Source organism: Myripristis murdjan, chromosome 3 (genome assembly GCF_902150065.1).
Source record: "Myripristis murdjan chromosome 3, fMyrMur1.1, whole genome shotgun sequence".
Classification (NCBI taxonomy): Eukaryota; Metazoa; Chordata; class Actinopteri; order Holocentriformes; family Holocentridae; genus Myripristis; species Myripristis murdjan.
In genome coordinates, this window is record NC_043982.1 from 8,751,389 (window position 1) to 8,775,578 (window position 24,190).

Genomic DNA, 24,190 nt, shown 5'->3' on the forward strand with positions numbered 1-24,190 from the left:
TGAATAAAATCACTGTTTTAGCAGTTATTTTGCAGACATAGATCAGATTCAGTCGTACGTATGGAAGCAGATTGGTGCCAACAGAAATTGTATTTGAATCACATATATTTGAATATGTCATGCTCACATTGAACAGTTAAATTAAAAAAAAATCTTTGTTGAGTGAACAAAGTATTGAAGAATCATAATAATAAATTTTAGACAATCCTTACAAAATTCAACAAAACATGGCTTTCCATGTACAGTGTGTTACTATTTTGTATTAATGTTTTTTGCAGTATTAAGATGATGTACTGATTAATGTTTTGTGTAGGTTAGAATGTATGTGGTGCATACTACTGGAGAAATAGCTCTGTAAATGTCTTCCTTACTGCTTGAGTGTTATTAGTATTAGCCTGTTGGCTTTCACATTGCTACCAGCAGATGTAATTGGCTGTCATACAGCCTAATTTCCATTTGGCCTCTGCAGCTGACAGAGCTGTTGGTAACAATGGTGTGATGGAGTACTCATTTTAAAGGCTGAGGGATGGATGAATTAGCTGCAAACCAGAGGAGGTCTCTGCATGTGCGGCCTAATCAGCTTATGGACTAGTGGCTGGCATTAGCTTTCCCTGAAGGGATTGCCTGATGGTCTGCGTATAGCTTTCCAACTAGGAGGTCAGGCCTCACAGATGCTTATTTTTATTCACAGTCATTGCTGAGTTGGAATTAAGGCAGGGGAAGGCAGTGAATTATGGGGTATGTTACGAGGTTAGTGGGTCATATGGTCATTTCATTAGATTGACTTTGTTTTCTAGCTTCTCTTTCACTCAGGGCTCTAGTTTCGCAGACCAGGCGAGGCGGGGGCGTAGCGCAGATGCGCTTCGCCAACTGGGTGTGGCCAGGCGGATTTTCCAAGTTTGGCACGCCGTTCTCGGTGGCGCAAGTACTCCGCCGTCCCTCCTACCGGCGGAGGGGAGGAGAGAAGGCGTGGAGTGGGTTTGACACAGCCGATTCACATGTAACCAATCAAATGAGCCCCTGTCCTTGCCTTTAAAATGCGCTGCGCGAAGGTGTAATGAAAGTTTACACAGCTGACAAGGAGGTCTATTGCCGCAGGCGGAGCGGAGCCCAGGAGACAGGCGTTGAGCGGAGACCGGCGAGCAGTGCGGACACGTCACCAAAACCTCACAGGCAGGCTTCCGGGATGTCAGACACATGAACGATGCAATAAATACCGAAAAAAACACTATTCAATGCTACGATCACAATCAGCACATACATATATCTCCATATCAACTGTCCCGTCACAGCTGATGTCAGATCAAAGGAGATTGGCACCGTTTGTGCTGATTGTGAGGTTTTGGTGATGTGCGCCAGTCAGCCAAACTGCGACTGCGCCGGCTCCGCTCCGCCTTGCGCTGAAAGTAGACGTGGTTCTCGTCACGTGAATCTCGGCGAACCTCCGCCTGCGAAACTTGGACACTGTCCGCCTCTGCCGTTTCGCCGGTCGAAACTAGCTCTGCGCGGGGTTCGCCTCACTGCGCCACCCCGCGCTGCGCCGGGAAACTAGAGCCCTCAGTGTTATTTTGTCCCATTCATGGCATCTGCAAAGTTGAAGCAGTGACATGCTAAAAAAGGACTGCGTGTTTCAGTTCGCTTTGGTCCATAAATCAAAACAAATGTCCTTCACTTCCTTTCCCATAACCCCGCTGCTCCTTCAGCAGCCTGTGATAACAGTCAGATAAGATAACATGAAGCAAAACATTGGACTGCTCATTTTCAGCACCAAACTTTTTGTTCTCATAACTTCTTTCTCTATCTTTCTGTCTTTGTTATTTTTCCCATTTGCATTGTATTTATGTGTGTGTGAATCAGTTGGAGGTGAGGGAGGATGCCAGCAGTAATAAAGATGTGCGGGTTCAGTGTGATGAGGAGGAACTGAGGATGCATCAGCTCAACATCCAGGTGCGTGAGGTCTTCGCCAACCGGTTCACACAGATGTTTGCAGACTACGAGGTGTTTGTCATCCAGCCAAGTCAGGACAAGGAGTCCTGGTTCAGCAACCGTGACCAGATGCAGAACTTTGACAAGGTATGATCTGCTTCTTAGTTGAGTTGTTCATCTAAAGCACAATGCAGTGAATAAGCATATCTTTTAACTTAAATTATAAAGGATAGCTGTAAAATTATCACGCAGTAATATGATTGACTCATTTTTCAATTTCATTTTTTTCAGGCCTCCTTCCTCTCTGACCAGCCAGAGCCCTACCTGCCCTTCCTGTCCCGTTTCCTGGAGACTCAGATGTTTGCCTCCTTCATTGACAGTAAGATCCTCTGTCATGATGATGAGGAAAAGGAGCACACACTGAGGGTGTTTGACGCCCGTGTGGATAAAATCCGCATGCTGAACGTCCGCACGCCCACTCTGCGCACCTCTATGTACCAGAAGTGCACCAACATCGAAGAGGCGGGTAAGCAAAAAGAATACTTTAAGGTTTCCTTGGGCCGTGAAAATCCTTTAAAGTTTGTGGATTTGAGAAAATAAATAAATAAATAAATTGACCTTGTCTTTTTTTTTTTTTTTAAATGATTGATGGCTTCCAAAGCATGGATAGCTTCTATATTTTATTAAAATATAGTACCCATCCTGGCATGCATGCCTCACATCCCTGCAATAGGTGTTGGTGTTGATATACTTGCAGTGTTCACGTTAAAATTGAATGACTTGAACATGATTTCATGTCTTGACACAAGTAAAATGAGGCTTCTCTGTCTAATGTTGACCAGTGTCATGTCTTTCCCCAAAACATGGTAATTATGAGTGCTTGAATTTTGCCAAAACTCCATGAATTTGATGTCCATGTGAGTTGTTTGAACCCTGAAGCGTGCTTTTCCACAGCAGTGAGCATAAATGAGTTAGGTGCTGTAAAATTTTTACTGCCTGTGAGATGGATTCTGATAACTGAACTGACTGATAATTGCTATCTTGTTTGCAGACAGCCCACTTAAAAAGCGATATGAAAAAGCTGATTTTGTCGCCCCCGGACCTCATGCCATCGGGCTAGAGAACGATAAGGCTCACCTTAGTAATAATTTGTTCTCATTACCCCAAATATCTCTTGGTGGCAGGTTTCTTAATGTGTTTGCAATGCATAGCTGCACTCATAGGGGACTGATGGATTTCCTTTCAGCTCAGGACACACTGAAATAATGTCTCACACAGAAAACTTTCTTGTTTGTGGTGTATTTTATTTTAGCTGTTTCTGTAGATTTAGAATGATTCCTCTATGAGATGGACTGTGCATTGCAGGCATGTTTCTTTATACTAAGTTTGGTGAGCATAACCATGCTAACAGTGTTCACTGATCACACTTGATTTGGATAGTCCAGTGCTGATACTCAGTTTTCTATCAAGTGACTATGATGTATGTATAAATTTTCATAATTGTGTGAAAGGTAGTCTGGCATCATGGTTTGGCTAAGGTCAAAGTTAGATTTCCTTAAGTGTGTTGTGTTGCACCAAATAGATAAGAGTCACTTTGTTGAACATTTTGTCACGTTATCGTTAGTAGAGAATCAATACTGGAATATCCAAATGAAGTTTTATATGATCGCTGATCCTTATGGTGGTGGTGTGATAACAGAGCACGGAGGTGAGTGGGTTTGAATAAGTTCTAATCCGAGACTTTGGGCATCATATCCTTGAAACTATGAGTAACAGCTCCAGACAGCGTGGGATAAGTTTTTTCTCCCAGTCGAATCAGCATCGTCAGTTTTAGGTTTTCATCTTTTGCACACATTCCTTTCTTTTCTTGTACGTATTCCTCATGGGATCAGTGATTTTTCACCTAGCATATTTTCTAGCTAGTTGGCCAAAATATCAACAAGAGCAAATTTCACATGCGAGTTTAATTTTTTTCCTTCATGTCACTGTGGTGGCTACTCAGAGGCAACAAGGTGTTTCCCATGACAAACATTTTTGAGATGAACCAAGAAAACAAGGAGGACTGTTGTCTCTCTGGTTCTCTTGCATAGCTCTAATGCCATATGATGGTGACAGTGCAGCCTGCCTGCCTGCCTTTCTTCAGGGCTGGTAAGGTCATCTTCAAAATGTAATCCATCACATATTGCTATTGCCTTTTTAAAAATGCAAGCTAACCTAATTAATTGCAGTAATACAATGTAATTACAGATTACTTTTGGAATTACCATTTCAGTTTGAATCTTTTTTGTCCTGGCTAATTGGGTAGTTGTTACGGCCCGTGTTTAGGTCTTGGACCAGACTGAAAAAAAAAAAAAAAAAAAAAACTGTCTGAAGCTGTGCTGGTCTTTTAGCATAGTGGTTCTCACCCTTTTTAGTGTCAAGGACCCCAAAATTGATACACATCAGTCCTTGGACCTGTATTTGAAAAGATGTAGTCTCAGGGATCCCAGTCTGGTAAGATTTAGTTATTCTGTAACTGTCCGTCCTGTAGATTGGCAGATTAACAGTGACCAGTGTGAAGCCTTTGAACTGAATAGCCATTCTGATATATTCTAACTTCCCAAGGTTGAGAACCACTGCTTTAGAAGACAAAAAAAACACATCACTTCGTTTGGGGCCTTGGGGTGAAATATTTTCTTCATGTCTCACTTGTTCTCTCTCCTCTGCCACCAATGATGAGCTTTGTGGTCTCATCATTGTTTACTGCATTTCTCAAGACAGCTGTTAAGTCACAGGAATTGCTTGGGAAATGATCGCTGGCCTGGATGATTGGTTAAAAAATAAATAAATAAATAAATAAAAAAAACTGGAAAATTCCCAAGGGTAGTTTTGATACTCTAGGTTTCTATTTGGACTAGTCCTCTGAAATATTAATTTTATTCGTATAGTTTGTATAATTTGTGTTAATACCAGGTCTCGTAAAAGGATAATTTTTGTGACAGTAAAAAGTTTCTTTGACATGAGAGTAGTCTCTGGGTGAAATCAGAATGGAGGATGTGTGTCATGCAGCAAAAATTTCGTCCCTTGCTAATGCTAAACAAATGGTAGTCATTCAGGCAGGCTCAGTATTCATGACCAGATGATCTCCTATAAATATGAATCCACACTTTCTTCTATGCTAAATAATAATGATTTTGCCCAAAAGAAGACACGTCATTCATGCAACGCCGTGACAGCATTAATGGGTGGGCAATTTATTCAGCTCCGACAAGGGAGCGCTGAGAAAACAATGCACTGCATCCGGTACAATCCCACCGCCCCCTCACCCCCTCCCACGTCTGCTCTACAGAGAAGGCCATTGAGATGAGAGTGTCAAAAATCGACCACACAGCCCTGCACCCCCACCTGCTGGACATGAAGATTGGTCAGGGACGCTACGAGCAGGGCTTCTTCCCCCGCCTGCAGTCGGACGTGCTCTCCACTGGGCCCACCAGCAACAAGTGACTCTTTCACATTATTTTCACATCTACTGTGATTCCTAGTATAGATTTTTTTTAAGTAAAGTATTTTTCACTCTGCCAGATTTCATCATTTTTTTAAAGTTAGAAATTTAAAGCCACTTTATTTTATGTTGTAGATGGGCGAAGAGGAGCGCTCCGGCCCAGTGGAGGAGGAAGGACAGGCAGAAGCAGCACGCTGAGCACCTTTATTTAGACAACGACCAGAGAGAGGTGAGACGCCTCCACAACGGCTTGTCCTTCATAGATTTTCTACTGTAGATGTTAGACTTTTTTGTGTGTGTTTGTTTTGGCTTTATTTTCTGCTTCACTCTCCATGCTTTTCTTGCCTCATTAACATGCGCCTTGAATCCTTTGTCATTCTGGATTGACTGAGCTTTTGTTGTCTCTGTTCATTTTCTATGTGCATGACTCATTCTCTCTTTGCCTTGTTTTGAATTTCTTCTTATCTTGTCCTCACTCTTTGTTTTTCTCTCCCTCGCATGTATACACACACACACACACTCACACGGTTTTGGTCATTCTTTCTCTCTTTTCCTGGCCTGCCTCTCACAAACACACACACTTACACACACACACACACACACACACACACACACACACACACACTTACACACACACACACACACGCACACACACATACACACACACACACACACACACACACACCCACACACACCCACACACACACGCTCACTCTCAGCATGTGGAGTGTTTGTTTCCGGAGCTGCAGCTCCTGATGTTTCTTGACTACTACTGGCTCTCCCAGTCCTTCAAGCCCTGTCTAAAGTCGGTGACTGTGGATGTGGTATGTGTTGGTGGTCAGTTGGCCTTCACATAGTGACAACATGACCTCTTCATAACTTACCAAGATACTGTAATTGAACACTCATAACTTTTGTTACCTAGATATAGGACTGGGCGATATGGACAAAATCAAATGTCACGATATTTTTGATGAAAAACCTCAAAATCGACATTGTAGGGTGACTAGTGAGGCTTTAACAAAATATTTACACAAGGAGATTAGTGATAACCAGTCATTAGTGATGTGCATATGATGACCAATCAGTTATAGGAAAATAACAGAAAACTGTACCCCTTTACTGTTAAGTAACCATTAAAACCTGGAAGAAACAACACTTATACCATATCACGGTATTACAATATTCAAAATCCCACATGATGTTCAGTTTTGCATCATGATATCAATGCAATATTGAAATATTGCCCAGCCCTACCTAGTCCTCCCCTTTACTTCCTTTGGACTGAGACCAGCCCCTGTAGTTGACCAGCAATTCATCCAGTGTGTGTAGTGACTGTTGTAGTTGTGATGTGAGCCCACCTATGTGCTGAACCTTCAGTCACTATTTTTTTAAAATTTTCAGCTCCTTTTTTGGTCAGTTGTTTCCTAACTTCTTATCTTTGCCCCGTACCAGAAGTACATCCAGGAGGCGAGGAACCTGGGCACGACCATCAGACAGCCCAAACTGTCCAACCTCTCACCTTCCGTCATTGCTCAGACTAACTGGAAATTTGTTGAAGGATTGCTAAAGGAGTGCAGGAACAAGGTTTGTGTATCAAAGTCCTTCAGATGTCCAGTTTTGCTATGTTTGTTATGATCTCTTTGCTGTCACATCATTTTAATAGAAATGTCCTCTACACATGGGCATTTAGCTAATATTTTTTAATCAAAGTGACTTAGAAAGACTGCAGCAATAGCGTGAACTTGAAGTTGAATGCTCGCTGTTTTTTATTTGCATTTATTCATTTTAGAGCATTTTTGAAAACTAATGGTGGCAAACTAAGCCTGAAAACAACATGTTTTAGAGGGATTGTTCCCTGGCTGAGATTCAGCATTTCCTCCTGTGGGTGTCTGGTGATTGACAGTAAGCAGACTGTAATAAAATCACAAAGGATGTCAGCAACTGGATTTTGGCACTTTGAGATACAGTCAAATAACAATGAAACTCTGACAAAACCAAAGTAATGCTTCATGTTTACTGTGATGGATTATTAAGCTCAGGCAATTTTCAAGTTTTTTCATATTGCGAATCAATGGCCGCGTGTGGCTTTTTCTGAATGCAGGGAAATGAGCACTGATATCTCCAACTATGCTCATTGTGTGCAGACCAGGACTAATGTAAAAAGAGGGCAACCTACATGATTGATGCAAACTTTGTCCAAATCATCACTATTGTCATTTAAATTCCTAGATCACCAAAAGTGCAAGTAACAATGATGTATGTATGATTTGTATGTTTCCCTGCAGACCAAGCGTATGCTGGTGGAGAAGATGGGTCGGGAGGCGGTGGAGCTGGGTCACGGGGAGGTCAGCATCACCGGCGTGGAGGAGAACACACTCATTGCCAGCCTCTGTGACCTGTTAGAGAGGATCTGGAGCCACGGGCTGCAGGTTAAACAGGTCAGGAGAAAAATGAACACCACAGAAGCACAAGCATTTCAATGAGCCTCCCTCCCCGGCTTGTTTAATGGCACTAATGCATGTTTGCTTTGCTTCTTCAGGGTAAATCCGCCTTGTGGTCCCACCTGCTCCATTACCAGGAAAGTAAAGAGAAGAAGGATGCCACTCCGGGTGGTTTAGGACCTCCAGGTGAGTGCTGAAATTAGTTCTCTGCTCCAAATTTCCTATACAACAAATCAATAAGCTTTGCTGCTGTAAAGCTTAGAATCAGACCTGTGAAGTGGTGTGGTGATGATGTGAAAATCTCACAGCTTAACATTTGTTTTTATCATTTTTAAGGGTTCATCCATGACACCGAAAGACGCAAATCGGATGGTGGCTCTGCTATGCCCCCTCTCAAAGTCTCTCTTATTCAGGACATGAGGTAAGGCTTTGACCCCAGGGAGAGTAGCAGTCATCAAAAAATCAGCCAGTGGGGGTCCTAATGAAGGGAGACAAAAGAAAGAATAATGTTTCAATATTTGATCTAGTCCAATGCAGATTTGCTTTAGGAAGGTATTAGTAGTACTTTGTATTATCAGTGTGTGCTTTCAAGCTGGTTTTCACCACCAGAGGAAAACGTGTTTGACTTAGACTGCCCTCCAGTGGTAGATGATTGAATTATACCTACTTACAAATGACTGTGCAGTCTAGATCAAGGATTCTCAAACTGGGGTTCAGGGACCCATAGAAGTCCCAGAAGGGAATCTTGGAACAATGAGTAATTTTACCATAATTAAAATAATCGAAATTGAGAAATGCATAAGAATGACTTTTTTAATTATATCTTTAACTCTCACTACTCCACCACTACTTCTTCACATACAGTTCAATACTCACTATTCACTCATCAGCACCACTATTTGGCAAGATCAAGTAAAGTGAATAAGCAACTAGCAAGAGCTGAGATTCAACAGAATAGATGCAGTGCAGCAATAACCCACTATTTGGCAAAATATCTTGCCAAATAGTGGGCCTGCTTTGATGTATGAAAATTGTATATAATTTATTGACAGTTGCTTATTAATTATTTATAAAGTGATTACAACCTAATTAATAACCTAATTATAAGTCATTCATAAAGCCGTTATGATCTAATGAGTCTCATTATAAAGTGGTACCCGATCATCAACAACAAGAATTTTTTCATATTAGTCCCTAAGACAGAATCTTATCAAATTAGACATCTGGGGCCTGATGTATGTGTTTTATCAGGGATTTATGACAAAAAAATATGAACCCCTGCCATATTAACAGTAGCTTTATCATAAGTATTGAAGAAATGATGTACTGTAAGTGAATTACTCTTCCAGCTTCAGCTGCACAATACAAACATTTATTATGACTTGTGTCAGTATTCAGCTGAAATGTCAGCTTTGGGTGAAAATATTTGTCTTGCCCTTGCTTTGTATTTTTGTCCGACACACTTCTCACTGTGCCTGATTTCAGGCACACAGCTCTTTTAGATTCGAAAAATCCTTAATTTAATACAGTGTACCCATTTTAGCTTGGGTAACTGTTCAGGCTCAGAAGATTTTTTTGCTTTAAACCCAGACATCACCTCACTTTTTGCTAGTCCAATATTGATAGAGAGATATGACCTTCTTCAGCACACAAAACCCCACACGACCTATGCCTGTGTTTGTTTGTCAGTTTGCGTGCGTGTGTGATTGTGGCGTGCAACTGTTGCCATGCCATTGTCATGTCTGCCATGCCCAGCCAACAATTGGGAGTCATCACATGAAATGTCATTCCTTCTGTGCGTGAAGGAGGCGCAGAGTGAAGCCATGTAACAGCACGTTACTTCCAGCCTAATTACCAGACCCCCCGTCGATGTAGCTAAGAAGCGAGGAAGGGTTAGCTCAGGGCACTAACACACAGCTGCACCCGCACTGACAGCTAGCCCCTCCTCTGCGCTCACTCATGTCCACGTCTGCCCCCCTGCACACAAACAAACTCTCACACGAAAGCAACCGTTTCTTCAGAGAACCTTTTTCCCTCATTGCATATTTTAATAACATCATTTCAGCAGATAGTAGTTATTTGTATTTGAAATTTTGAGCACAAACTTTTTTTCATTCTGGGGAAAAACGTTGCGAGCTGGCAGTAATATTCAGCGTAGTAGATGTTTTCCTCTGTTGCTATGGCGATAACGACTTGAGGAAAGTGGATTAATTCGTGTGAGTGAGCGTGGAGGGGAGTAAAGGGTGGAGACAGGGAGGGGGATGGAAGGTAGCGATGTTGGAGGAGACATTACGAGCAGCTCTTAGAGAGCAGACAATGCGTATGGCACAGGTGGAGTGGAAGGGAATGTGTCTGGACATGGGAGGCATGATACTGGCTTGAAGCGATGACACGGGACTGGCTGCAAACATGAGGGAGTCTGAGTGCAGGTCTGCTGAGGAATCCCAGGCTGCAGCACAAATACCTCTGCAGAGAGACAATGGCATCCCTCTCTTTAGGCTTGGTAGCAACCATACTTGCCAACCTTGAGAGTCCAGAAATACAGAGATTCTCAAAAGCATTGTGGGTGCTAATTCATCAACTTTTATTTCTTGCATTCTGGTGACATTTTTATGTTCCAATATATACCGCACCTTTTGAAAATGCAGCACAAAAACTGCATCCACCTCTTTATTCTCTGTAGAAATATATTGTATTTGAAAAATACAAATTCAGAAAACAAATAATTCACTGTGTAGGCCTTTTATAACAAAATATAACAAAAGGGAAGGACTTAATATCACACATACCTACAAGTGATTTAACTTACCATATTTTCATGCATGTGGCAAATGGAAGATATAAACAAAGTTGTTTTCCACTAATAAAAAGATGCTTATATCTGTAGCTTCCCAAGACTTTAAACAAAACTTAAAACTTATTTGTTCTAAATAAAATAATAGATTGAGTAGTCAAGTCAGAAGCAGTAGTTGTGTTTTCAGTGATGCCAGTAAGTTAGCTGTATAGACTGCATTTTGGTGCAGTGTATCTGTTTTATCTGTTTTTATGCAACAGCAGTGGTAGTATAGGTTTGGGATTTTGTGTTACTGTTTGCCACTGATGTAGTAAATAGTAAATAAATAAATAAATAGTAAATAGTTTTTGTAGTTTTTGATATAGTACTGTCCTCCGGGTTGGCAAGGATGGTAGTGACTCCTTGATGTCCTTACATTGTTTCATAAAGATCCACTGATTGCTTTTCCCACACTGATAATGAAGAAGATGCGGTGTGTATCTTTGCATTTATGTGTGTCACTTCCTCTGACCTCTCTGACCTGTCAACGTATTTGCAGGCACATCCAGAACATAAGTGAGATCAAGACTGATGTGGGCAAGGCCAGGGCTTGGGTGCGCCTCTCCATGGAGAAGAAGCTGCTTTCCAGACACCTGAAGCAGCTGCTCTCAGACCACGAGCTGACAAAGTGAGCAAAACAACACTTTACTACCAGAAGATAAAAGCTTCTGTGTCATGGACAGTTTGAAGAGTGAATCTAGTTACCTTACTTTCACCTTTTGGAGAGGAAATCATGGAGTCTCTTTTTTCTTATTTTGACCTTCTGTCTATTCAAGGACTCATCTGCACTTGTGCAGGAATGTCTCTCTCATATGAAATTAACATGACGTGTCTGTTCTGCCCATTTATAATACATTAACCCTTTTGAAATTGCACAGCATCATACTATAGTCGACTGCAGCATGAATTATTCACAGGATTGTTCATAATTGATATTACTGTGGCAAACTGGGTCACACTCAGGTTGATTTCTAACTGCTTTTGCCACCTTACTTTTGCCACCTTACTCCAGTAAGAAGCTGGGTGTCAATTTCTGTGTTGTTTAGCAAACAGTATGCATATATTAATATCTGATCACCATTAATCACTGTGTCCACTATGATGTAGATGATGCTATTGAAGAATGTAAATTCATTGGACACCTTTGCCATTTTAAAATAATAGAAAGCATCTTTAATAACATTAATTTGAGCTCTAATGATTTTAAATTAAGTGATTTTTTTCAAACTGATTTTTCATAGAAAACTGTATAAGCGCTATGCTTTCTTGCGTTGTGATGATGAGAAAGAGCAATTCCTCTACCACCTGCTGTCCTTTAACGCTGTGGACTACTTCTGTTTCACCAATGTCTTCACCACCATCAGTGAGTACTACTCTGATGCCATTATCCAGAATTTAATATTGCAAACTATCACAATATTCAATATTATTGCCCCCTCAAAAATGCTTTAAAAATCTATGCATCATTGTATATGAAAGCATTCTGATTTTAGAAAAATGTTGCAATATAAAAGCGAATCTTCTAAAGTAAATTTCCCTTGCATAGAACAACTGTTTGTTTTTTCAAAGCCAATAAATAAATGCCACATATTGATGATGTCTCTCTTCATGTCAAAACAAATAGAAATGGCTTGACTTTTTTTTTTTTTTTAACCATTCTACCATAAGCAGAAAAAGTATTTGTACACATAATAAGACACATAGCCCTGACACTTGCACTGGAGCAGTGGTCCAGGGAGTAATGTTGACAATATTACATATTCCTGCAAATATTGTGATGCTCGATATTATCAGATATCTTACTTTATCATTATTACTGTAAACTGCTATTTTAATTTATTTGTTATTTTACTGTACTTGTACAACCGTGTCACATCTTCCTCCGTCTGTCTTCCAGTGATCCCCTACCATGTGCTGGTTGTCTCCAGTAAGAAGCTGGGTGGCTCCATGTTCACAGCCAACCCTTGGGTGTGTGTTTCGGGGGAGCTGGCTGAGACCGGGGTGCTGCAGGTGCCCAGGAATACCCTGGAGATCACTTTTGAGGTTGGTGTGACCCTCGGATTTAAAGATACCTCCTGATGTCTTATTTACTCAGTTTCATTTTTTGCCTTGGCCGATTATTCAAAGCTTGGCATTAAATTACACCCCCACCTTCTCAGTGCCAGAACCTGGGCAAGCTGACCACAGTGCAGATGGGACACGACAACACGGGGCTCTACGCAAAGTGGCTTGTGGAGTGTGTCATGGTCCGCAATGAGATCACAGGGCACACATACAAGTGAGTGTGTATTTTGAGAGAAATTAATCCAATGTCTCTTTGATGAGCAGGTGCTCAAAAGGCAGAAAAATCACCCTTTTTTTCCTGGTGTATGTGTATTTGCATGGCAGGTTCCCATGTGGCCGGTGGCTGGGGAAGGGAGTGGATGATGGCAGTCTAGAGAGGATCCTGGTGGGAGAGCTGATGACGCCCAGCACAGAGAATGATGACAGAATGTGCCGAACACCCCCGATGCAGCAGTCGCCAGGGATGATGAGGAGATTTGTTACCATCTCGCCAAACAGCAAACCAAGTGAGTCAACTCATCGGCTGCACATTCTCAGTTTAGCTGAGGAAAATATAATAATACTACTACTGCTGAAGACATTCTATTCAAGTGTAACACTTGTCAATGAATGGGATATTGTCTCTGTCTCAAAAAAAGCTGGTAACTTTCTGAATGATCTCCTCAGAAATCTACCTCTAATTCTTCAGTAAGAGCTTTATTGGAGAGTTATATTTTTTTAAACTGAGACTACCCCCTAAAAAGACTCTGTGTACATCAGCAGAGCTCCAAGATTGCATGTTTCTCTCCCAGGTTAAGAGGTGTCACAATCTTTGAACCCAACTGAAACACTTTCAGTCAATCAAAAACATTTTTTCCTCTAATGTTCTGCCCTGATGATCTCTCATTACAGCTACACTATGAGCATAAGCTAGAGTCCAATCCAAAGATGGTGATTTATTGGTTATTTATCATATTACATAGGCTCAGCTACACTGGGGTTAGGATTGCCCACCTAAAATGTAGAACATGTCCAATATTATCACACTTATATAGGTTGCAAATTAGCAGGTGATTTGTTTACACCTCGGCTGATTGAAGCAAAAGCTGGTGCGTCATCTCAAAAGCAGAAAATAATCCCCACTTTGCAGATGTGTGTGCTCACTGATGTCAAATGAAACACATAAGAAAGAACTATTATAAGAACAAAGACATATAGATAAGGCTTGACTGGTAATTTGGCTTCCTTCCTTCCTTTGGCTGTTATGGACTTACTGAGTCTCTCTTTTTTTCCTCCATCATGCAGAGTTAAACACAGGTCAGATCCAGGAGGGAGTGGGAGAGGCCATCAATGGCATCGTGAAGCACTTCCACAAGCCGGAGAAGGAGGTGAGAGACTGCAGTCTAGACAGGCCCCAACATGTAGTTCTATTATTCATCACAAATAAGGAAAAGCTGCGTTCTCCTCTGGTGGTCTCTGTGCCCTCAGTGACTGCTGGTTGTGTGGCAGAATTCAGATTATTAAAGTGCATTAAAGGAGAACAATGGCCATTTTTTGGAAATTGATATAATTATTGATTTTTTTATTCTGACTCAGAGCAGTGCCTCTGTGTTATTCCTGTCTTCGGGGCTGCTGGCTGACCAATATAAAAAAGTTACTTTCTAAAACAATAATATAATGCATTGCATGCATCCTGAGAGGTGTGATTTTTTATAATCAGGATATCCCCTTCTTAGAGTTGATCTTTTTTCACTCATTCTGCCCTTGAATGGCTTTAAACTAAACCTCAAGGTCACAATCAGAGTGCATAAAATAAGTCTTAAAAATAACTTAATCATTACTTTTTAGGGTGTGTGGAGTGATATTGGTTATTGAAACTAGATGCGTATTGTAGATTTTTTAACTCTGGCTGTCAGCTCAGCAGTCAGTTCTGCTGCAGTTGGGTACAAAACGTTTTTACAGGGAATTCCTCTTCGGCCTTGCTTTAGATCTCTCTATCTTACATACACAACAAGATGGCTAGCATGGGGAAGAGTTAGATGCCGGCCTGCCTTTATGCTTTCTTACATGTTGATTGGGCCACCAACTCTATTGCATGACATCATAAATTAATCTGGCACTCTCCTTAGGACCTTCACTGCTCACCACCAATTTAAATGCAGTTGCTTTGTGTCACACTGAGTTACTATTCAGGAGTTGCAGTTTTCCCCTGACAAGCCTTGCAGCCATGACTACATGAGGAGTGACAGGTGGGACAGCTGCACCCTGTGCAGTCACAATGCTGCACACCGTGCCAGCCTCCTTGCCAGTCCTTTCCTGCATGATACTGGAAAATAATTTCAGAAATTGAGTGAGGCTCCATGAAACAGTTTCCAGGCATGTTGAATATAATTGAGTATGAATTCCAAAAATTGGCCAGTGTCCCATTTTGTCATTAGTGAGACAATAACAACGTTAATTTCACACTTAAATTACACAAATTGTGTCAATTGTAACTACATTCTGTTCTTTCCTTATGTTTTCTCTCCATAGAGGGGCAGTCTGACCCTTCTATTGTGTGGAGAGTACGGCCTTGTCTGGGCACTGGAGCAAGTGTTCCAGCACGGTTTCAAATCACCCCGACTCTTTAAGAATGTCTTCATCTGGGACTTCTTAGGTACATAAGTAGAAATACTACCATCAACCCTTAAACACCTTTTCTTATTACTTTTCTTATTCCTTTTGCTAACAAATTGTTAATTAACAAATTGTGCGTTCATTAATTTGTGACTGACGATCCATGGTTTATGATTGATATGTTTTAACAGAAAAGTCACAAGTGTACTTTGAGAGTGCAGAGCAGCGAGAGGTGACTCTAGATGAGAATTGGCAAACCAGAGTGCGCCACTTCTGCCGCTTCATGCGAGCCATCAACAACACATCCAGGAACATCGGGAAGGACGGGAAGTTCCAGATGTTGGTCTGTCTTGGTGCAAGGTGGGCAGCACTCAGTAACAAAATAAGCGGGGGGCTTTTAGGCAGCAGCCTGGCACAGTGAGGAGCTAGACCAGGGGTGGGCAATCATGTGCCATGGAGGGCCGAGAGGCTGCAGGTTTTCTTTCCAACCAAAAACTCCACCAGGTGATTTCACTGATTACCTCACCTTCAAGCAGAGATCAGGGACTAATCAGTGAAATCAGCTGGTGTAGTTTTTGGTTGGAAAGAAAACCTGCAGCCTCTCAGCCCTCCATGGCACATGATTGCCCACCCCTGCCCACCCCTGAGCTAGACTGTCCAGCTCCAGGCCATGTGATCTATGGGATCCTGAGGTTGTGACCTGGAGGGGGGTTAAGTGAAATTAATTTCTCCTTTCAGAATCCACAACATATCATGTTTATTCCTTTCCTGTAGTTCTTGCCTGTTACAGTGTACCCCACCCCTCCAGTGACTTCATGACTTCAGAACTTCAAAACTCTTCCTGAAAGAGTTTGTGTCAGAAAGTGATTTATGATTATCTCCACCAATTGCCGTTCCAGGTGCCTGGACAGGTTGTGCCAGCTGTCTGTGATTAGTTGCACAGATGAGACTCATTTTGACTGAGATTTCCATTGGTAGTGATAGTCACACATCACTTTCTGGGATTGCCTGCTTTAGAAATCATTTTGAAAATGACCTACTGAAGGCGGGCTTTAACAGTGTAGTTTCCTGTGAGTGTGGGTGTGTGCGGGTGGTGCTTCTATTAATTACTCCTTTACACGGCAGTGCCCTTTGCTGTTGAGTCATTGTAGAAATGATTTATAACTACAGTCTAATGTGCTCTGCCAGTTTTAACTGCCATAGCTTAAGCTTTTTTATTGTGTTTTTATTGGCAGAATGTAGCATTGAATAACAACTGACATGACTGTAATTTTAACCATTGAGCTTCATTACCAGCTGACTGACCTGTGTCCACTTCTCTTAGGGATCATTTGCTGCACCATTGGATCGCTCTGCTCGCAGACTGTCCAATCACCGCTCAGATGTATGAGGACATTGCTCTGATTAAGGACCATTCATTGGTAAATTCTCTGATCAGAGTGCTACAAACTCTGCAGGAGTTCAACATTACCCTAGAGGCTTCGCTTGTCAAAGGTGTTGGTATCTAAACCTGCCCAACTTCTAAACAATTGGACCTGACCAGGAAAATCACTGGGGACCACTCAAAAGAACTGAACATTTTTTATGCAGGAAGAGACTTGAACAAAGGACATTTTCTGGCTTATATTAAAGCTACTGTTACATTTGCCATATATTAAGTGCAATGAGCCTTTCAAGATATGTTGTTATTTTTATCCTCAATGATGTTGCCATTAGATGTTAAAAATATGTTTTCTATTATGATCCATGATTTTCACATTATTGATGATAACCCACTTGTGCTATACTGTTTTATTGAAAGCTAAATATTTTCATTGTTATCATGAACTGCTGACAATGGCTATATTTAAGGGAAAACAAGTAACAAAAACTGTTAATATATTTTCAGAGAAGAACAGTATTATTTTGTTAAGTCTGTCAAGTTGCTTGCTCTGTTGTCTACTCAGATTCCAATGTCATAATGCAGAGCTTGAGGCAAATGATGTAGAAGTATGCTTTATAAGTATGTGTATGACAGGGGGTAGACATTTTTCTAGTGTGGGAGATGATTTCACCTGCATACATAAAACAGTTTCTTACATTTGGGCCATTCCCTGGGAAGCGTACTAGTATGCAAATCTTTTACAACGGAAGAACTTGAGCAGAGATGGGCTGCCTCTTGCATGACTGGAAGACTGTGTCGTTACTATGCCAGCGACAGACAGTGCATTCAGTCGGACGAGGAAAATACCCCGAGTCATCGCTTGACGTTGTGGACACAGCTCCTCCTCAGAGCTCAACTCATCCTCTTGTGCAGAGTGGATCATAATGAAAGCCTTCATGTAAATACCTCAAACCAGTCCTTCTCCTCTGACCGCCATCCCATTCAGACCCCTTAACACTACATTTTGCTCTGCTCTCTCAACAAAAAAACTGCTAGTGTGCTCTCTGTAGACTCCTTGTGATCTCGGATCTTCATAAGCCTGACACGGCCGTTGTAAAGAGCTGAGAGGAGCGCTCTCCCCCTCCCGAATTGTCATCATGGTTTCTGCTATGCAATATCCACATGAGAAAAGTTAACCCTTATAAACTATACTGTATATTGGGGAATCCTGAGGTCTAACTGGGCCCTCCTCCATTACCCATTAACCCTTCTGTGCAGGACAAGAGATTTGATAATAAGATGTGAAGGATGTCTTTCCTGTGCCAACAATGTCTGGATTGCTTGTGTTGTACTTGTCTATGTATGACCCTCATGAGCATCTTGGGAGATATATATTTTTGTTTTCCAATACTGTTGTACATTTATTGACATAGCTGTGTAATGTAGTGTTTACTAAGTGAGCAACAGTGTACAGTGTAAAAAATATAAAGAATAAAGCATCAATAATGCATAAAAAGGAATTTGGTTGTACTAGTGTGTTGGTTGGTCTTTAAAAAGCATAAAGGGCAGATTAAACACGTTATATTCTCTGCTGAGTATACTTTATTTGCTGAGGCGCCCACCACAGTTGTCTTGAAAGAATGTAAACAAACTCATTCGCGCCATGTCAACTGGCTGTTTTTTCTTAAAGCCTTTGCCAGATGCATTATGGGACATTGAGTTTAAAGGGGGCGGTTAAAGTAGCGCCAGCTAAGAGAGCTCCTACGTTTCCCATCATGCAGCATCCCTAAGGATGATGCCAGGACGACGCGGATTGGCTGAATCCAGGTTCAAACTAAGCGGCTGCTGTCCTTATATGGTCTTTTTACGCTCAACTGTTTCATTCCGTCTTTTTATGCAAATGATATTCTAATGGTCAGCTGTATGCAGTAGTAAGGCATGCGCAGTGCGCGAAACGAAAACGGCGAAGATTCAAAGTTTTTGTTCAGTAAGTATACTCTTAATTCCCTCCTGTAGAATTTACATTTGCAAAATTGCTTTGATTTGTTTAGTACGTGATGAGCGTGATCACGATGTGGCACGGCGGCCGGCTGACGCGCGCACTGTGGCGAGCTGGATGAGCAAGATTATTGCGCTCGACAATGGAATAACGTGGAAGTGAACGAGAGCGTGGCGTGGTAGCTAAGTTGGCTAACTAGCATGCTAGCTAACAACAATGAGCCATATTTGGCGCTCTAGCGGGCAAAAGTTTGAATTTAAAGGGAAGGATGGTTACATCGCAACCTTCCTTATTTTAACAAAGCGTAAATAAAACACTGAAATTAATTAAATAAACCAACGTGTACAGTGTAGACACGTGTGTTGCAAATAAATCAGCGAATAGCCCGGTAGCTTTTTGTGTCTTGACTTCAGAAAGCGCTGCCCGCTTTTTGTTTCGAAGTCTCACTGACAACAAATCCGCAGCTGGGCTGGTCTGCGTTTGACTCCATTATTAACCAACACTGTGGCTTTAATTTGTTGTCATTGCAACAAAGACAAAGGCAGGAGATGAGCGAGTAAAACATGTAGTCGTGTAGTGTTTGACTGCAGGTTTTAATAACGCCAGCCGCTCAGTTTGTACGGCAAGTTGGCCAGCCGCAGCGGTACTCGGCGGCGTCGCATGTGAAGTTGGCCACGGCTCTTGTTAGCCTTATAGTGCGACTATAAACTACAGCAATAATCGTCATTTTTATAATTTCCCCCTAACTTAAAGGGTATTGCATCCGTGCAGTGTTATATCGTATACAGAGTATGTTTATGGGCGTGTTGGTGTTTCCCGCGAGTAATATCACAGCATCGGCGCCCAGAGGAAAGCATCAGTGTTGTGTTATTGTGCCTTGCTCCCTCTTTCGTCGACTATAACGTTGTTAAAGACTATTTAGTGTATGGAATTTGCTCCAAATCCAGGTGCAAACAAATGGTTTGCTTGCTTGTGCGTGCAGTGAGGGACCGCCCCCTCTCAGTAATAGAAAGCATGACTGCAGCACCTCTGCACTTTGAGCCACTGCTGGTTACGGCGACTGGAACAACCGCCCATCTGTGATTTTCCCCCTTTTTCAGGGTTTTAACAAAAGAACACAGAATATGTTTGGCTTTCACAAGTCAAAGATCTACAGAAGTAACGACGGCTGTTGCATCTGCAAGACCAAGTCCTCCAGCTCCCGCTTCACAGACAGCAGCAGATATGAAGAAACTTTCAGGCTGTGCTTTGGGTAAGGACTTGATTTATTGCATTCATGCGTTTGCATGGTTATCTTGCTGTGCTTATGTGTAAAGAAAGATCGTGCATTCAGTTTGTGCTCGTGTCTCATTTATTTCATGGTGTGTGTGTGTGTGTGTGTGTGTGTGTTTTAAGGCTGTCGGAAGATCGAGTTGGAGACATCTGCAATGCCTGTGTGTTGTTGGTGAAACGATGGAAAAAGCTGCCAAATGGCTCCAAGAAGAACTGGAACCATGTAAGTCTCCTCTGACCTCAGTGGTGACAGAAAGTTTAGTATTTAATCCATAAACCTGACACAGGATTTGTATGACATGGCGCAGGTTGTGGATGCCAGAGCAGGACCAGGCTTCAAGTTGACAAAACCGAAGAAGATCAAGAACAGTGATGGCAAGAAGAAAAGCAAGCTGAAGAAGCTTCATAAGTTTAAAAGACAAAGTAGGTTATAGTTTTGCTTTGACAACTGAAGTTTGTGTGGTTTATGAGTATCTTAAGATTTTGTTTTAATTCATGCAGAGGTACTTGTTTAGAATCCTCCCCATAAAATAATAATACTACCTGTCATCATGGTCTTGCAAATACCTGTAATTTGGGTCTCTGTTGGCCTAAGGTTTTGGTGATGTTTCCTTTGTAGCCCACATTGAAGGAGCCTAGTTGAAAATTACTGTTTTGAGGCATCCTGGTGGCTCATTTGGCAAAGGCACATATCATGTAACCGCGTCATCCTAGGTTTAAATCCAGTCTAGAGCTTTTGCCCCCTATTACTCATGTGTCTTTAATTCAATATCTTTCATAGGCACAGACTGCAAAAACCTTACTGTATGTCTAATTAAAAGAAAGCATCTGTATCGCCGATTATGGCAGATTCTATTGTACTCATAGTAATAATGCAATAAATAAAGAATGAATTTGAATGTATGCATAAAATAACAATCAAATTACAAGTGACAGTTGGTTGCTAAATTGCAAATTTAATCTGATCACAGCATTAAGTTTAAAAGTTGTTTTTGATTTTTATTATTTATTTATTTATTTTTTTTCTCTCCTCCTTATGCAGACTCGGATGCTCACAGCACTACCTCCAGTATGTCTCCATCCCAGTCTCCCAGTTACAGCAACCAGTCGGATGACGGCTCAGACATCGAGTCCAAACAAAGACGCACAGCCCCCTCCGTCTTCTCCTTCCTTGACCGCTCCTACTGGAAAAGGCAAGCCACTGCTCTCCATGAGCAGCGTTGTACTTGGGGCACAAAACAGACGGTTTATTCACCTGTTTCTGCCTTATTTCTTATTTATTTATTTATTTTTCCCCCCTACAGGCAAAAGGTGTGCTGTGGGATTATCTATAAGGGACGGTTTGGGGAGGTGATCATTGACCCTCGACTTTTCAAGCCCTGCTGCAGCTCCAAGAAACAGAAGACACTGGTATCCACACAAGTGGCTACACACCATACCGACACACTTCCACCGCCACTCCCAGAAGACCTGAAAGAAACCTGGTGATTGTCTTTTGAAAACTCCCCTTAGAGTTATCCATGGCATCCACCTGGATTTGTCTCCAGTGGCAGACTTCTCATATCCATTCCCCCTGTAGATCAGTGTATTTAGATGAGTCCACCCCCACACCCCCTTGCTTACTATTCCTTTTTATATAGGTATATTTTTTCAATTTTGTATAGAATTGTTTTTGTTTGTTTTTATTTTTATTTTTTTTTTACACAAAACAAAAGAAAAAAAAAAATAAAATGGGCATTAGTGTATTATTTATAGGAGGAGGAGGCAAAATTCTGTGTAGCCACTCCAGGCCACATAGAATTTCTGATTATGAATTGTTTTTGACTTTGAAACTTTTTTTGTATTAATTGATCAGCGTTTTGTACATATTCCTTACTTTTTTCATACATATCAAGACTGTTATTTTTTTCTTAATTTTCTTATGTTTGTGCTTTTGAAAGACACCAGCTATTACTGATACCAGCTTGTTTATGTTGGAGATGCTCTTCGACATGTTGCTGCAATGTTTTGTCTTGCCTGTGTGCTCCTTAAATGTGCAAGCACGTGAATCTGTAGGATGTTAGTACATAAAGGGCTATTGGTGACAACAGGGATCATTTGTACATCTGTCCTATGAATTTTATGAGCTTTTTAAATGTGTGTGTGTGTGTATAGATGTGCATGCATAGTCTCTCCCACTCTCTTCACAATTCAACACAGACAAAACAGTACTGTAACCTCTGAACACTCCGTTTTAATTCACTCAGCTGATTGTGCTCCTCAACACTGATAGACGTGGTTAGGCCATGCATGCAGTACTTCCCTCTACCTTTTGAAATAACAAAGCAATTATTTATTTGTCATTGTACAGGCTTCCATGAAATGAAAATGCATGTTGTAAAGCAGATGTTTTAAAATGGGATTTGTAAATACACAGCAGTGTTCTTGCTTTCAGTCCAACAGAACCTTTTTAACATGAACAGGAATAGCAAACCACTAATTGTGCACAGGAAGTTTTATGCGTTTAGTTATGGTAGTTCTGAAAGGTGCACACAGGACATTTGCTTTTGTGTGAAGCCAGTTTATATGTGTATTCTCCAGGTTTTATCACATTTATAGTCTCAGGCCCGTGTCATTTTTCTAAAGCTGTGCAAAGCCCCAGCCTGTGTTCACAAGTCTGCATGAGAAACAAGTGCAAACTGCAGGGAAAGGCTTAGGCTTTGCACGGCATCCAGGTGAATGATAGTATTTCTTACCAATGCCAGTACTAATACAAAGCATAGATGAGGACTTTATATTGACTAGAAACAAGTAGTTAATTAACACATGACCAATGTTCTGCGTTTCCTCTACATTCTTGTCTCATTCTGTTACTGCACGTGTGACTGTGATTTGTTGTTGCTATATTAATCTTCAGAAGCAATTCTCAAAGCTTAGACTATGCAGACATTTTGAATGTGAGAGGTGACTTAAATGCTCTGGGGCTGTCTTCATTTTATTGTCATCACAGCCTCAGCTGATTCAACCAAATTGGCTTGCAAACCATACATTATTCAGCAATAATTAGCATGTTCTTAAATCTCAATTCATCAATGTCAAGATAAAGTTTTTTTTTTTTTTTTTTTTTAACATTGTGTATCATTAAAATTATGCTCAGATTGCACGGTTACAGCCATGGTGCATACTGTCTCTCAAATTGATGCTGTGGTGACAACGGTGACCTTGTTTTTTTTAGTGGAACCCATCTCAAACATGGTTTGAGGGACAGTGCTCTATAATGTTGCTTAATATGTAAACTTTCTGCGGCAGGGTAGATGAATGCTGAACATTTTTTATGATTCTTACTGTAAAAAGAATCGCTGCTTCCTTTTGAAATGGAAATTAAGCTTGTCTTTGTCCTTAGGGAGTTGCCATATTGTTTTGCAAGGTACATTTTGGGATGTGGTGTGCCTTAAGAATTGCCTGTCCTTTTCCTTTTGAATCTCAATCTCCTGTAATTTATATTTATTTATTACAAAACATTTTTTTTTTTAAACTGAAACTTAAAAATAACTGGTAGAGCCTTTCAGTTCGTTTTAATTTTGTGCACTTCCTTTGAACATTCGCTGTATTTTTTTTTTTTATGCTTTTTTGTATACTGTACCACAACCAGTAGTTCTGTACTGTAATAAAAACACAAAAAACATTAATCTGCCTGTGGTCTTTTTTGTCCACCGCTAGATGGCGCAAAAGGTTTACAGAGAAAAATGTTTTCAAACAGCCCAGTGGAGAGAGATTCACGTCTAGTTAAAGCCTTTTTGTTCATTTCTTTTGGGATTATTTTCTTTGATTGCTACCGTTCCCAGAAGTGAACAAGGGCATGTCTTTGTTTTTATAAGAGAATCACCTCTTTAGTTCACTGGGCTACTGACAAAATATAGCAACTTACCCACTTTACTCACTCTGGTGCTGTTTGTTTTATACAAAGTCAGATTGAGCACTGTGGTGAGACGGTTTAAGTAACTTGTAATTATTTATTACCGACCTATTTGGGGATTTTTTTTTTTTTTTTTTGGCATCAGGAGGCATCCATTATCTTTGTGCAGAGAATCATTCAGTCGTTTTCTGATTTTTTTATTCTAAGTGTATAACCTTCCAGTGTCTAATAAAATAATGATTAGACTATAAAACTGATAAGACTACGCTCTGGTCAGCCGGGTCACGTTTGAAGCCGCAGACAAGGTGATCTCAATCA

The 24,190-nt window shown here is 41.1% G+C and overlaps 2 protein-coding genes across 8 annotated transcripts in view; both read left to right on the forward strand.

Moving 5' to 3' along the window:
* The window catches only part of dennd5a (DENN/MADD domain containing 5A), a 44,078-nt gene extending 25,852 nt beyond the window's left edge, over positions 1-18,226 (forward strand). For 2 of the 6 annotated variants that reach the window (XM_030077878.1, XM_030077863.1), the window contains 18 exons: positions 1,858-2,073; positions 2,218-2,452; positions 5,255-5,405; positions 5,543-5,636; positions 6,127-6,231; positions 6,863-6,994; positions 7,696-7,848; positions 7,950-8,037; positions 8,188-8,272; positions 11,184-11,312; positions 11,926-12,047; positions 12,582-12,727; positions 12,844-12,962; positions 13,073-13,254; positions 14,033-14,115; positions 15,260-15,383; positions 15,535-15,703; positions 16,668-16,851. In XM_030077878.1, coding sequence (XP_029933738.1) covers positions 1,858-2,073; positions 2,218-2,452; positions 5,255-5,405; positions 5,543-5,636; positions 6,127-6,231; positions 6,863-6,994; positions 7,696-7,848; positions 7,950-8,037; positions 8,188-8,272; positions 11,184-11,312; positions 11,926-12,047; positions 12,582-12,727; positions 12,844-12,962; positions 13,073-13,254; positions 14,033-14,115; positions 15,260-15,383; positions 15,535-15,703; positions 16,668-16,851 — 2,517 coding nt within the window. Of the gene's footprint in view, positions 1-1,857; positions 2,074-2,217; positions 2,453-2,977; positions 3,068-5,254; positions 5,406-5,542; positions 5,637-6,126; positions 6,232-6,862; positions 6,995-7,695; positions 7,849-7,949; positions 8,038-8,187; positions 8,273-11,183; positions 11,313-11,925; positions 12,048-12,581; positions 12,728-12,843; positions 12,963-13,072; positions 13,255-14,032; positions 14,116-15,259; positions 15,384-15,534; positions 15,704-16,667 lie in introns of all 6 variants that reach the window. The other 4 variants (XM_030077895.1, XM_030077886.1, XM_030077854.1 and 1 more) reach the window with 3 other exon arrangements.
* A 319-nt stretch (positions 18,227-18,545) lies between these two features.
* On the forward strand, positions 18,546-22,392 carry sinhcafl (SIN3-HDAC complex associated factor, like). 2 transcript variants are annotated; one of them, XM_030048373.1, is made up of 6 exons: positions 18,546-18,693; positions 19,806-19,957; positions 20,101-20,200; positions 20,286-20,400; positions 21,017-21,170; positions 21,282-22,392. In XM_030048373.1, the coding sequence occupies exons 2-6, from the start codon at positions 19,830-19,832 to the stop codon at positions 21,463-21,465; spliced, it is 681 nt and encodes a 226-aa protein (XP_029904233.1). In that variant the 5' UTR covers positions 18,546-18,693; positions 19,806-19,829; the 3' UTR covers positions 21,466-22,392. The 2 variants fall into 2 exon arrangements, with proteins under 2 accessions (XP_029904233.1, XP_029904235.1); XM_030048375.1 differs by having other exon boundaries at positions 21,020-21,170.
* The last annotated feature ends 1,798 nt before the right edge of the window (positions 22,393-24,190 follow it).

What these genes read in the sequence shown, in the direction of transcription:
- sinhcafl (XM_030048373.1), top strand. Translation starts at nt 19,830, where the DNA reads ATGTTTGGCTTTCACAAGTCAAAGATCTACAGAAGTAACGACGGCTGT. An exon ending in TCATAAGTTTAAAAGACAAA is followed by an intron (nt 20,401 to 21,016) that starts GTAGGTTATAGT and finishes CTCCTCCTTATG; the next exon opens with CAGACTCGGATGCTCACAGC. An exon ending in GACCGCTCCTACTGGAAAAG is followed by an intron (nt 21,171 to 21,281) that starts GCAAGCCACTGC and finishes TCCCCCCTACAG; the next exon opens with GCAAAAGGTGTGCTGTGGGA.